This window comes from Canis aureus, chromosome 27 (assembly GCF_053574225.1).
Source record: "Canis aureus isolate CA01 chromosome 27, VMU_Caureus_v.1.0, whole genome shotgun sequence".
Lineage (NCBI taxonomy): Eukaryota > Metazoa > Chordata > Mammalia > Carnivora > Canidae > Canis > Canis aureus.
In genome coordinates this window covers 10,187,482-10,200,144 of record NC_135637.1, presented here as the reverse complement: position 1 = coordinate 10,200,144, position 12,663 = coordinate 10,187,482, and the positions used below count along the sequence as shown (strand labels likewise).

Here is a 12,663-nt window from a genome sequence, read left to right as displayed (position 1 = left end):
CTCCTGTTTCATGGATGTCCCTTGAAGTGAAAAAAAAAAAACAGTGTCCATGGTGCCCAGCTGGTGTGACCACAGGGGACACGGTGTTTGGAGGTGACAGGGGAGGCCGCTGGGAGGATATGTACATGCCCCGGGCAGAATGTGCCTCCCTGGCTGCCACCAGCATTTTAATGAAGTGTCCCAGCTCAGAGTTGGCCTGCTGCCCCGGACAAAGAGCCTCTTCTCAACAAGAGTTTCTTTGGCAAGAAGGACTAGGAGTAAGATTAAATTAAAAAAAAAAGTTAAAGAGCTGTGAACAAAGAGTAGGGTTGGCGGAGGTCCTTAGGACGGATGCATTGGCCACCTCTGGCGGGCTGAGCAGAATTTGCACACGAACCTCTCTGTCCGTGTGGCAGGTGAAGGAAGGACATCCCACTGGCATGCTGCCCCTTCCCACCTCCACTTTCTTGCTTGCCCCAAGGTGTGTCCTAGTCCTGTAGAATTTGTGGGCACGTTCCTGGGGTAGCAGACCCTCACCCTGGGTTCTTGTCTCCACAGGGACATTTGCATGACCGCTACGGACAGCTGGTGAATGTTTACACCAAACTCTTGCTGACCAAAATCTCCTTCCACCTCAAGGTAGTTTCCTCGGGACACGCGGGGCTGGAGGGAGGGACCTTGGGCTTTCATCTCTGAGACGTCCTGGAAAGCCTCCAGGTGGGATCTCCTGTGTCCTGATCTTGACCTGAGGGGACCTTAAGAGTCTGAGTACCTTGAGGCATTTCCCGCTGATGCTGGAGGTGGTCTCAACCTTGCCCTTGGCGCTGGGCAGCCTCTGGCCCTGGTCCCCTGGGCTCTCCTGTTACCCACAGCCCCCCTCAGCCAGTGCCCAGGGCAACTGAGGGCATCCCCGGCCTTGTCTCCTGTCCTCAGAAGCCAGAACCAGTTCTGGGCTGGGGCCAGCAGGGGCCTCACCTGAGTCGGGGTGTTGTCTCTGTAGCACCCCCAGTTTCCTGCGGGCCTGGAGGTGACAGATGAGGTGCTAGAGAAGACTGCTGGGACCGATGTCAACAACATGTGAGTTCCTCCGGACAGTGCAGCCACCTGGTGCTACTTCCTTTCTCGCTCAGTTTCCCCGATGGTTCCTGTAGCATTTCACACTCCGGGTCCCACGTGGGTGGGTGCTCGTCGTGGCTGGCTGAGGCTAGGGGTTTGGAATCGGGAATGTTTGGCTGCCCTCTGCAGAGGCATGTGGATAAACTCTGCTCCCTCTTCCCATCCGGGTGGTCTCTGGGATGAGTCCCCTGCCCCTCCACTCAGCCCCCCGCCTTCCCCTCCATAGCTTCCAGCTCACCGTGGAGATGTTTGATTACATGGACTGTGAGCTGAGGCTTTCTGAATCAGGTAAGCCAACCGAGGAGGAGGAGGCCTGGCCTGCTAGAGTCCAGTGATTCTCGGTGCTCACTGCCAGATGCAAAGTTAGCCTAACCAACTTACTGTGCTCCTGGCTGGAGTGAGTAACAGGGGACTCCAGGTGCCCCCAGGACATGGGGAGACCTGTTCACTGCCCCTGCAGAGTGGCAGTCCCCAGGGGTGTGTCCCGGGCATGGTGCTGTCAGGTTCCTGACCCCGGCTACCCCTGCCCAGCCTTGAGTATCTACAGAGCCCACCCCGGAGAGAGTTCGTTTTGGTCATCTTGCCTGTGTCCTGCTATAAAAGGCCTGTGAGTCATGTCGGACTTCCCAGCCCAGGAACCTGGCTGCTGCTGGACAGGAAATCTCAGAGGGTTTACCTTCCTAGGGCTGCAGAGGGGATTGTTCTGGGCGGCAACTTCAGGACATCTTGTTGGGTAACTCAGTGCTCTTTAGAGGAGAATGAGTGGCAAATGCCTTTTTAATGGAACATCTAGACGTAGAGGTGGGTCTGGGCAGCCTCCTGGCATTCCTGCATCTGGACTTAGAGCTGTGCCCAGAGGAGCCCAGGTCCCACCAGGGAGTGAGGCTGTCAGCCTATGACTGGCAGAGATGAGCCATGCCTCCCCCAAGAGGGAAGGTAGAGAAAATCCCTCTGTGGAGAAATGGTTTTGCCTTGTATAAAACCCAAAATGGTATTTTACGTGTGTTTCAGTTTTTACAGGAAAATGCACTTGATGTGACATGTTAAGGTTTAGAAAGGTAAAGGACCATCCTTAGCTGCTGCGTCCTCCTCATCCCTTTCCTCTTGGGCATTCTTGTGTCACTGTGGAGGTTTGCAAATGGTCCCACCCTGGGCCGTGTGAGCACAGGACCCCAGGGGCTGGGGCCCGACATCTGGAACAGTGTCCTGGCATCTGTGGTGTGTGTGGGCCATGCTGGCATGTGGTCTGCCCATTGTCATTTCTCTCTCTGCCCTGGAGAAGAGGCTGATCACAGTGGGGGCAGCCTCATGTTTGTCTCTTTCCCTCCTAGTTGGCTGATCTGATGAAAGGTTTGATTGTCAGGGACAGTGGAGACTGACCCCGGGTGCAAGTGAGGTTTTGGGGTCACTTGGGGTTTGCAGAACTGAGTCCTGAGCTGGCTGCCGTGTAGTTGACTTCTCTCCCCATAGTTATAAGATGAGGCACTTGGCTACACAGCCTTGAACCTCCTTGTTTCCCTGACACATAGGGGGAGCTTGAGGCCCATGGGTACAGGACCATCCGAGGCTCCTTGTCTCTCCAGCCCCTTGGCTTGGGTGCACTGCGTAGAGGCTGTCAGGAAGCCCTGGCCTCACAGAGCTGTATTCTAATTGCCCGGACTTGCCGTCGCCCTCGTTTGTGGGGACCCTGGGGCTCAGTCTGGGGCAGCCACAGCACAGGGGGCTCTCCTCTCCTAGCCGTTCAGAGCATGTTGGTGTCTAAGGACATGGGGCAGAGTTATCCTGCCTGGCTGGGACTGGCAAGGCAGGTACCTGGGCCATCACCTCCTGGGGTTGTTCTGACGATGCCCTGAGATGATGGTGTGGGGCCCGCAAGCCACCGCTGTTCTCACGGTGGCTGTCACTGAGGCTGCATGGCTCCCTGTGCTCACGCTCCTCCCTCCACCTCTCCACCTCTGTTTGCAGTTTTCCGGCAGCTCAACACGGCCATTGCTGTGTCCCAGATGTCCTCGGGCCAGTGCCGCCTGGCTCCCCTCATCCAGGTCATCCAGGACTGCAGCCACCTCTACCACTACACAGTCAAGCTCATGTTCAAGCTGCACGCCTGTAAGTCCCCCAGCCCCCAGCACCCTGCCGCAGGCCCCCCGAGGTTCAGCCGGAGCACAAAGGGCTGTGTTTAAGCAGCTTACGTTGATAGACATTTACTGCAGCAGAGATGAAAATAGAGACCTTTCTTAAATACTTATTAATTAAATGTAGCAAAAATAAATTCATTACCCATTAATGTAACAGCATAGTTGTTACAGAAAATCACTGTTTTCCAACACAAAGATTTATCAAGAAGAGGGGCAGAGCTTTCCATGTTGGCACTTCTCTGAAAGGCCTGGCCTCTGGGGAGGCAGCGGGTGTCTGCGTTCAGCTGCCACGGCATCTCACGTCCTGCGGACTGGCACAACGAGTCCAACATGGCCCATGTCCCCTCCTTCGTGTTCATGAGGGGTTTGGCCCTGGCGGACCCCCTGAGGAGGTCTCAGTCACCACATCCTGCTCTGAGAACCACTGGCCTGGGGTGTGTAAGCTGTTTGAATGCTGTCAGCCCAGGCTGGAGTCCAGACGCAGCTTTGCAGTGCGCCCACGGGCAAGCTCAGCTTCGGTTTGCTGTGGTCAGGATGCTGACTTGCATGCACCTGTTCCCCTTCTCACTCAAAGTTGAGAGCTGAACCCCCACAGAGGCCTCACATCACTCTCCCAGTTGGTTTGTGGGCCTGGACAGGCAGTAGGTGCCTTCTCCTCTCTGATGGTTTCTAGAACGTGGTGGAGCAGGGTGGGAGGGGGACGGAAGGATGTTGAGTCTTTGCAAGCTGCAGAGCAGGGTGCAGAGAGGAAGTCCTGTCGCATGTCACTGCCCTCAGGTCTCCCAGCAGACACCCTGCAAGGCCACAGGGACCGGTTCCACGAGCAGTTCCACAGGTACAGCCCGGGCAGAGAGGAGGCGCTGGGGCCTGGTGAGCTGGGGCTGCCTGGCTGGGCCTGGCTCGTCCGTGACCTCGCATCTTCTGCCCCCGCAGCCTCAGAAACTTCTTCCGCAGAGCCTCTGACATGCTGTACTTCAAGCGGCTCATCCAGATTCCCCGGCTGCCCGAGGTACCTGCCATCCTCCTGAGGCTGGCCCTGGGCTGCATCCTTGTTCCCTCTCTGGGCATTCAGAGAACCCTGGGGGGTCCCCACATGGACTCTGGGGATGGCTGAGGAGGGCATCTTCCAGGCGCCACAGGCAGTTCCCACACATTGCACCCCCCACCCCCCAGGGACCTCCCAACTTCCTGCGAGCCTCGGCTCTAGCTGAGCACATCAAGCCTGTGGTGGTGATCCCCGAGGAGGCCCCCGAGGATGAGGAGCCGGAAAATCTCATTGAGATCAGCACGGGGCCCCCGGCTGGGGAGCCAGTGGTGAGGCCCCCCTCTTCCCATTAGGTGTTGGGCAACTGGGCCTCCCTCTGTGCCCCCTCCCTTGGCCTGGGGGTAATGGCAGTGGGTCACCATGCTTGTGTGGCAGGTGGTGGCTGACCTCTTCGAGCAGACATTCGGACCCCCCAATGGCTCCTTGAAGGATGATAGGTGAGGGCCCCGGGTGCTGCCTGCGGTGGGTGCTCTGTTGTCAGGACCCAGCTTGAAGGCCATTTGTCCCCAGGGATGTGCAGATCGAGACCCTGAAGAGAGAGGTAGAGGCACTCCGGGCAGAGCTGGAGAAGATCAGATTGGAGGTGAAGACGTGGGGCCAGGCTGTGTGGTACCCCCTGCTCCCCCACTGGTGGGCGGGGCCTCCATGATGCTGTCCCTCTGCTGAGCAGGCCCAGCGCTACGTCTCCCAGCTAAAGGGCCAGGTGAACACGCTAGAGGCCGAGCTGGAGGAGCAGCGGAAGCAGAAACAGAAGGCATTGGTGGACAATGAGCAGCTTCGGCATGAGCTGGCCCAGCTGCAGGCTGCCCAGCGGGAGGGCGAGCGGAACCAGGGCCTGCGCGAGGAGGCCGAGAGTGCGTGAGCAACACAGATTGCAGGGGTGCAGGGATGTGGGGCGGCCAGTGGGTGGGTGCCTGGGTCCACCGCCTCACCTGTCCTGCAGAGAAGGCCAGTGTCACCGAGGCGCGCTACCAGAAGCTCAAGGAGAAACACAGTGAGCTCATCAGCACACACGCCGAGCTGCTCAGGAAGGTAGGTGGGGGCACAGCCGTGGCAGCCAGTGCTGAGCACGGTTGGCTGGAGGACCGCAGGCCCTGGTGGCAGTGGTGGAGCAAGAGTCTGTACCCTACCTGTGCAGAACGCAGACACAGCCAAGCAGCTGACAGTGACACAGCAGAGCCAGGAGGAGGTGGCACGGGTGAAGCAGCAGCTGGCCTTCCAGATGGAGCAAGTGAAACGGGAGTCGGAGATGAAGGTGTGGCCACAGCTGTGGCGTCCCTTCCCCTGACCCTCACCCTGCCCCACTGCTCCCCGCCCCTCCCCGCCGTGACACCCTGTCCTGTCCCAGCTGGAGGAGCAGAGTGACCTGCTAGAGAAGCTCAAGAAGGAGCTGGAGGCCAAGGCGGGAGAGCTGGTGCGCACACAGGAGGCCCTGACCCACACTGAGCAGGTATGGCTGCCATGGTGGGGTGGCCTCCCAGGAGCCAGCAGGACAGGAGTTAGGGTCCTCCTTCCTGTGAACATGGCCATGCCCAGATGTCCCTAGGTTGAATCAGAGCAGTCCTGGGGTGCAGCTCTGACTCAGCACAAGGGGGACACAGGAAATGGGCCCAGACTATCAGCAAGTTCTCAGTCTAAGGGGAGAATGATGACAACATGGCTCTCAGGAATTGTCTGTACATTCGGGTGGGGGCGAGGGGCGGGTGAGGTCTCCGGAAGCCCTACTCACGTCCCTGGCGTTCACAGAGCGGGTTGGAGCTGAGCTCGAGGCTAGATGCGCTGAGTGCAGAGAAGGCTGCGCTGAGCAGTGCTGTGCAGCAGCGGGAGGCGGACCTCCTGGTGGCCCAGGGCCTGGTGCAGGAGAAGGAGGAGGCGCTGAGCCGCGAGCAGCAGCGCAGCTCCCAGGAGAGGGCTGAGCTACAGGGGCAGCTGGCAGACAAGGTAACAGCGTCCCCTGAGCCCACTCAGCGGGTGAGGGCGCGGGTCCCAGCGTGTCCACACTGTATTTCGGGAACATTTTACCACTCTGAAAGGAAACTACCTGCTAAGCAGCTAATCCCCACCTGCTGCCAACAGTCCCGGCCCCTGGCATGCTCTCACCTGCTCTCTCTGGATTGACCTATGCCAGACATTGCTCATAGATGGGCCCGCACGATAGGACTGGCGTCTCCCACTGAGCAGTGTTTACAAGGTTCCTCCGTGTGCCACGGCTCAGTAATATTCCATCACGTGGACAGGCCGAATTCTGTTTATCTGTTCATTGTTAAGGAGCATTTGGCTTCTTTCTACCTTTTGGCTGTTGATGCCGCCAGGACCGTTTTCATTCCCGCCAGGAGTGGATGCGGTTTCCTACCTCCCTATATCCTTGACAGCACATGTTGTCAGTGGTTTTCCTTTTAGCCACTCTCGCGGGTGTGAGGTGGTAGCTTATTGTGATTTTGCCTTGCATTTCCCTAAGGGTTAAGGATGTTGGGTATCTTTTGTGTGTTCGTTGTCTTTTGTGTATCTTGGGGAGAAAGGTTTGTTCAGATCCTTTGCCTACTTTTTAACTGGGGTGTCTTTTTATTGCTGAGCTGTCTCCTCTGCTCCCGAGGAACAGCCCAAGCTCTGGGGTCAAGTGGCGGCTCCCCTCAGCCCACCCCCACACACAGTGAGGGTCCCAGCCGGCCACTGCGGGTCTCTAAGCTGCCTCTCCTCTCCCACCAGGAGTGTCAGGAGGAGGAGCTGCAGCAGAGGCTCCTGGACGAGCAGTTTGCAGTGCTGCAGGGCACTGTCACCGAGGCCGAGCGCATCCTGCAGGACGCTGTGGCCAAGCTCGACGACCCCCTGCACCTGCGCTGCACCAGCTCCCCAGGTGAGGCTGCAGGGCGGGCACTCAGGCCATTGGGGCCTTGCCTTTCCTTCGTTGCCTGGATGGGTGCACAGCCCACCCTAAGAGAGGTGGCGTTAGGGCTCTGGGGCCCCTGGCAGGCTCCACCCCTCACCACTTCTCCCCGTGCTTGCAGACTACCTGGTGAGCAGGGCACAGGCAGCCCTGGACGCTGTGAGTGCCCTGGAGAAGGGCCATGCCCAGTACCTGAACTCCAGGTCAGGTAAGTGGGGTGGTGGGGAGACTGGAGGGGGACCCAGGCAGGCAGGGCAGAGGCCCCAGCTGGAGGTGCCCAGTCTGCTGGCCATGGCTGCCTCCTGCCACTGTGGAGTTTCCCAGAGCCGTGCCCCCATCCACACCCACTGGGAGCCCAGTCCTGCCCGCTCTGTGAACCTGGGGTCACTCAGACAAAGCTTTGTTCCCTACTTGGCTGCGGTCTAGCCACTTGACTGTGGCCCCTCCGAGCCTGCCTCTTCTCCATAAACTGGAGCTGTGGCGCCCATTAGGCTTGCTGGGCAGAGGACACAAGCAACCTGCTGTAAGCCCCAGTCTGGGCCTTGCTTCGTGGCAGTGGCATAGGGTTTGTCTCTCCTTTCCACACAGATACCTCTGTGCTGGTGGCAGCCCTGACCCAGTTCTCCTACCTGGCTGCAGACACCATTATTAATGGCAGCGCCACCTCCCACCTGGCCCCCACCGACCATGCTGACCGTAAGTGCGCGCCGGGCTTTACTCACACACGGTGCCCACAGGGGACCCAGGGTCCTTGTGTCAGACCCAGTGCGGGGCCTTCTTCCAGGGCTCCCAGGTGCCTGGCCCCCTGACAGTGCTCTCTCCCCAGGCCTGATGGACACGTGCCGGGAGTGTGGGGCCCGGGCTCTGGAGCTCCTGGGTCTCCTACAGGAGCAGCAGACTCTGCCCCTGGCCCAGCCCAGCCTAGTGGGGAACCCCCTACAAGGCATCCTTCAGCTGGGCCAGGTGAGGTGTGCAGCCATGGCACTGAGCATGGGCTGGGGTCTGGAGGGGTGATGATCCTGGGGTGAGGCTTGGGTCCCCAATTTCTCTGCACCTCCTTTTAGTTTGGGCTGAACAGGTGCTCTTGTGCAGAGCTGGCAGCTGGAGGACACTGGGCAGGGTCAGAGCACCGCCCCCCAGCATGCTGCTGCTCTAGCCTCTCCCAGACTCCTTCAGCAGTCCACCGGTCTGACTCCTACATGCCCTCTTCCCCAGGAGCTGAAGCCCAAGAGCCTGGATGTGCGTCAGGAGGAGCTTGGGGCCATGGTGGACAAGGAGATGGCGGCCACATCCGCGGCCATTGAAGATGCTGTGAGGAGGATTGAGGTGACGACTGGGGGCTGGGCCAAATGTAAGCTGTGGCCACCTCTGCACCCCTTCTGTGCATGGGCAGGTGGCCTCTGCAGGTTGCAGCTGGCTTTTCTGCCTAGAGCTGCCCCCTGCACCCCCTGCCCTGTCTCCCTTCAGCCTCTTCCTCCTCTCCCGCCCCAGCTGGGTGGTTGTTTGGGGGGTATGGGGCTGGTCCAGCACCGCATCCCCCTTCCTCCCACACTGCCCCCTTCCCAGCCTGCTCACAGCTCTGTCACTGGGTGTAGGACATGATGAACCAGGCTCGCCATGCCAGCTCCGGGGTAAAGCTGGAGGTGAATGAAAGGTGAGCCTCATGCCCCTCCACCCCCGTCCCCCCAGAATCCAGGGTGTTCTGTCCTGCTTGCTCAGCTCTCCAGAGGGGACTGGAAACAATCAGAGCACACCCTGCCCCATGGGCCCACCCTGCTGAGCACCTGTGTCAGGCCTGGTAGTTGTTCAGAGGTCACACTCCCTGGGGTCACCCTGTAGAATCTTTTCTCTCTCTTCACCTGCACCTGCTGCTTCTCCCCCTCAGGATCCTCAATTCCTGCACAGACCTGATGAAGGTGAGTGGCTGGCTGGGATCCCAGGATGGATGGTGTGCCTGGGAAAGCCGCCCCAAGAATGACCTGTGCCTTGGTCTTGGCAGGCCATCCGGCTCTTGGTGACAACATCCACCAGCCTGCAGAAGGAAATTGTGGAGAGCGGCAGGGTGAGTGAGCGGGGCCCTTCCCGTCAGGCCGCGAGGCTGGGCCAGCAAGGGCCAGATTCCTGAAATGGGCGTGACCTCCGAGCCCTCCTCATCCCAGACCACGATCCAGGATCCCCCATCCCCAGTGGCTTCAGCTGACCTCCGGGCTCCTTTGGGTATGGGCTTCCCAGAGTGTGAAGTGATGAGGACCCCCCTCCCCAGAATGCACACAATGTGCCCGAGTCACACCTGCATCTCCCACATGGCCCACGGATGTCCCCTCGTGGACGAGTTGATCCCCTTAGGGGATCCATTGCCCCGTGACATCACTGACTGGTCCACCCTTCCCTGCCTTCCTGTCGCCACTAGGGGGCAGCCACGCAGCAGGAGTTTTATGCCAAGAACTCTCGATGGACTGAAGGCCTCATCTCTGCCTCCAAGGCTGTTGGCTGGGGAGCCTCACAGCTGGTGTATGTCCCCCAGGTGGGGGGGCAGCAGGGTGTGTGGTGCTCGGGGTCTCGGGGAGGGAGTGTGGCGGTGGCTCGGAGACCCAGGCCCTGCCCGGCTCTGTCTGCAGGGAGTCAGCGGACAGGGTGGTGCTCCACATGGGCAAGTACGAAGAGCTCATCGTCTGCTCCCACGAGATCGCAGCCAGCACAGCCCAGCTTGTGGCCGCCTCCAAGGTGAAGCTCTGTGCGTCGTGGCCTCTAGCCTCGGCCTCGACTCTGGGCTGTGCCAGGAAGTGCGCGTGATGGGGGGGGGTGAGCCTGACCTGCCCCCACGTGCCCCCAGGTGAAGGCGGACAAGCGCAGCCCCCACCTGAGCCGCCTCCAGGAGTGCTCCCGCACCGTCAACGAGATGGCTGCCAATGTGGTGGCCTCTACCAAGTCAGGCCAGGAGCAGATTGAAGAAAGAGGTGAGTGTGGGTCCTGGTAACAGCTGGGTGGGGGTGGGAGTGGGCACAGACACTCATCCCCTGCCTGCTCTGGCCGCAGACACCATGGACTTCTCTGGCCTGTCCCTCATCAAGCTAAAGAAGCAGGAGATGGAGACCCAGGTGCGTGCCTGTTCCTCTTCGGGGACTGAGCTCCGGGCGGGTGGGGAGGACAGGCCGTGAGGCTACCCTGAGTGGGCATGCGGGGCTGCAGGTCCGTGTCCTGGAACTGGAGAAGACGCTGGAGGCAGAGCGTGTGCGGCTGGGAGAGCTTCGGAAGCAGCACTACGTGCTGGCTGGTGCCGTGGGGACACCCAGTGAGGAGGATCCAAGCCGACCCAGTGCTGCCGCCCGCAGCGGGGCCTCCAAGAAGCCACCCCTGGCCCAGAAGCCCAGTATGGCTCCCCGGCAGGACCACCAGGTGCCAGGCGTCAGCACTGGGGCAGGGAGGGGCCCTGAGGGTAACGTCTCTGTCGCTGCTCCCTAGTCTGCAGGGCACAGGGCCTGGGGAAAGTTAGAAAACTCTGACAGGAGCAGAAATGCTGCCCAAGGGAGAGATGCAGGGGACCAAGGGTGGCTAGGGTGTCTGGGGCCTGGCCATGTCCACTGAGCCCCTTCCTTTGACTCTTGCAGCTCGACAAGAAGGATGGCGTCTACCCAGCTCAACTCGTGAACTACTAGGCTCCCGAGGGGTCCAGTGGGGAGGCTAGTGGGCAGGCCTGGGCCTCGTGTGGCTGCCCCAACTTGGCTGAGAAGCCTCCAAGGGCAGTGGTCCCCTGCCCCATGGCCAGGCCCAGCGTCCCCGGCTCCAGCCCTTGCTGAACCCAAAGGATCAGAGATAGACTCCCTTCTGGGAGAACCATCCCTATCTGCAACAGGCACCCAGAGCAGCCAGGACCGAGCAGGCCTGAGCCACAGATCTTCAGGAAATCTATGGAACATTTGTCATATTCTGAGTTAGAGCTTTCCTTCATGAGTCTGTATTGTATTCACCCTGGGAAGCAGGGCCACCAGAGAGGGTGTTTGAGCAGGGCCTCCCCTGCCTTTTGAACTCAAGGTCTGAGGTTAATAATGGAGAGCGGGTCCATGCTGGCTGCCAGGGACGTAGGCAAGATGTCACCTATTTGTAGCCTCCTCAGGGGCACCAATTCCACGGAGAGCCTCGGATGGACTCAGGCAAAGACGACTGCTCCAGAGCAGCCTAAGGCTACTGCCCGTTCTCCTTGGGCCTCCCTCTAAGGCCTGAGTGATGGGAGCAGAGGGTGTGACCTTAAGTGTGGAGAGAGGCAGGCCCAGCACTGCTGCCAGGCAGGGCAGATGTGGTGGCCGAGACCCCCACCCCATGGGCACTGGTGCTGTGCCGCCGCCACTCCTGCTGACATCTGTGCTGATCCTCCTGTTTCCCGGTGTTCATGCCCCTGCTCACTGCTCCTGCCCTGGAGGCCCCCGTTCTGCGTGTTCTGGTCGCCCTCCCCCCACCCCCGCCTCCACCCTCTCCTCCCTCCTGAAGGCCTCCCAGGGAACTAGGATGTCTGCCTGCCACCCTCCAGGCTGAGGGCATCTTGTGCCCCACAGGAAGGGGGCCACCTGGCAGCCTAGCCGCAACCTCGCCCCACCCTTGGCCTCCTGGACCCCACTTGGAGGATTTGCGAGACTGGGTGTTCCTTGAGCCCCCACCCCAACTCCAGGGAGTGGTTGTGGGAGGGAGGGAGGGAGGGACCAGCAGCATAGGCTCTGCGAACTCTGCCCCGAGGTGAGGCAGTCTGGTCCCTGCCAAGGTCTGGAGAGCAGCACAGGGAGCCGGCTCTTTTGCTTTGCCTTTAGTATTTCCTTGTTGGAAGAGTCAGATTGGCAATAAAACTCACTTGGACTGCTGCCCTCCGGTGAGGGGCCACGCCCGGGCTGTTCCTTTCTCTGGGGCCAGGACCTGCCCCACGGGGTGGGGGGGTCACTTAGTTTCTGCAGGTGTCCGAGCCGTTGGAGCCACGGAAGGGCTTGCTAGAGCTGCTGCTGGTTCTGCCAGGAAGCGCCCTGGCCCGTCTCCTGGGGGGTTTGGGACGGATGCCCGGATGCCCGTGTGGGGAATCGTGGCTTGGGGCTTTCCGCCCTGGCCTCCACTCACAGCTGAGCCCCCCTCCCCCGGGGGTTCTTGTCCCTGCTCCCCCAGGCTGCTCAGAAACCACACTGCTTTGGGAAGGGAGGAGTGACCATGGAGTCCTTGCAGTTAAGAAGGGCCCAAGTCCAGGCTGGGTGCTGCCGACCCGGACTCCTAGCTGGTCCGGACTTGACCGGCATGGCTACACCCGGCCTTCCACGGGGGCACAGCTAGCTGTGCGGGCACGCACTTCCCGGGGGTGCACCCTGAGCTGCAGGCTAGCCTTTGCGCGCTGCTCTCCGAAAGCACGCCCCGTCCCCCGCGGGTCCCAACATCTGTGGAACAGACTGTGCTGGTCAGGGCAGAAGAGGGTGGGTAGCCTCAGAGTCCCACTCCCGGGCCTGGCTTTCCCGAAGGAGGGGATGGGGCCCCGC

General features: G+C 60.5%; 1 protein-coding gene across 2 annotated transcripts in view; it reads left to right on the top strand.

Annotated features, from left to right (window-relative positions):
- HIP1R (huntingtin interacting protein 1 related) overlaps positions 1-12,028 on the top strand; it is a 28,280-nt gene extending 16,252 nt beyond the window's left edge. The window contains exons 5-32 of one of the 2 annotated variants that reach the window (XM_077875388.1): positions 538-618; positions 980-1,056; positions 1,322-1,383; positions 3,061-3,201; positions 4,008-4,065; positions 4,164-4,239; positions 4,404-4,544; positions 4,651-4,712; positions 4,786-4,858; positions 4,946-5,129; positions 5,219-5,307; positions 5,414-5,530; positions 5,624-5,725; positions 6,022-6,216; positions 6,982-7,129; positions 7,281-7,367; positions 7,748-7,855; positions 7,986-8,122; positions 8,375-8,485; positions 8,755-8,813; positions 9,045-9,075; positions 9,159-9,221; positions 9,570-9,670; positions 9,778-9,883; positions 9,993-10,116; positions 10,196-10,257; positions 10,349-10,555; positions 10,768-12,028. In XM_077875388.1, the coding sequence (XP_077731514.1) occupies positions 538-618; positions 980-1,056; positions 1,322-1,383; positions 3,061-3,201; positions 4,008-4,065; positions 4,164-4,239; positions 4,404-4,544; positions 4,651-4,712; positions 4,786-4,858; positions 4,946-5,129; positions 5,219-5,307; positions 5,414-5,530; positions 5,624-5,725; positions 6,022-6,216; positions 6,982-7,129; positions 7,281-7,367; positions 7,748-7,855; positions 7,986-8,122; positions 8,375-8,485; positions 8,755-8,813; positions 9,045-9,075; positions 9,159-9,221; positions 9,570-9,670; positions 9,778-9,883; positions 9,993-10,116; positions 10,196-10,257; positions 10,349-10,555; positions 10,768-10,815 (2,850 nt within the window). In that variant the 3' untranslated portion in view covers positions 10,816-12,028. Of the gene's footprint in view, positions 1-537; positions 619-979; positions 1,057-1,321; positions 1,384-3,060; positions 3,202-4,007; positions 4,066-4,163; positions 4,240-4,403; positions 4,545-4,650; positions 4,713-4,785; positions 4,859-4,945; positions 5,130-5,218; positions 5,308-5,413; positions 5,531-5,623; positions 5,726-6,021; positions 6,217-6,981; positions 7,130-7,280; positions 7,368-7,747; positions 7,856-7,985; positions 8,123-8,374; positions 8,486-8,754; positions 8,814-9,044; positions 9,076-9,158; positions 9,222-9,569; positions 9,671-9,777; positions 9,884-9,992; positions 10,117-10,195; positions 10,258-10,348; positions 10,556-10,767 lie in introns of those variants that run through there. The other variant, XM_077875389.1, reaches the window with a different exon arrangement.
- Positions 12,029-12,663: the final 635 nt, after the last annotated feature.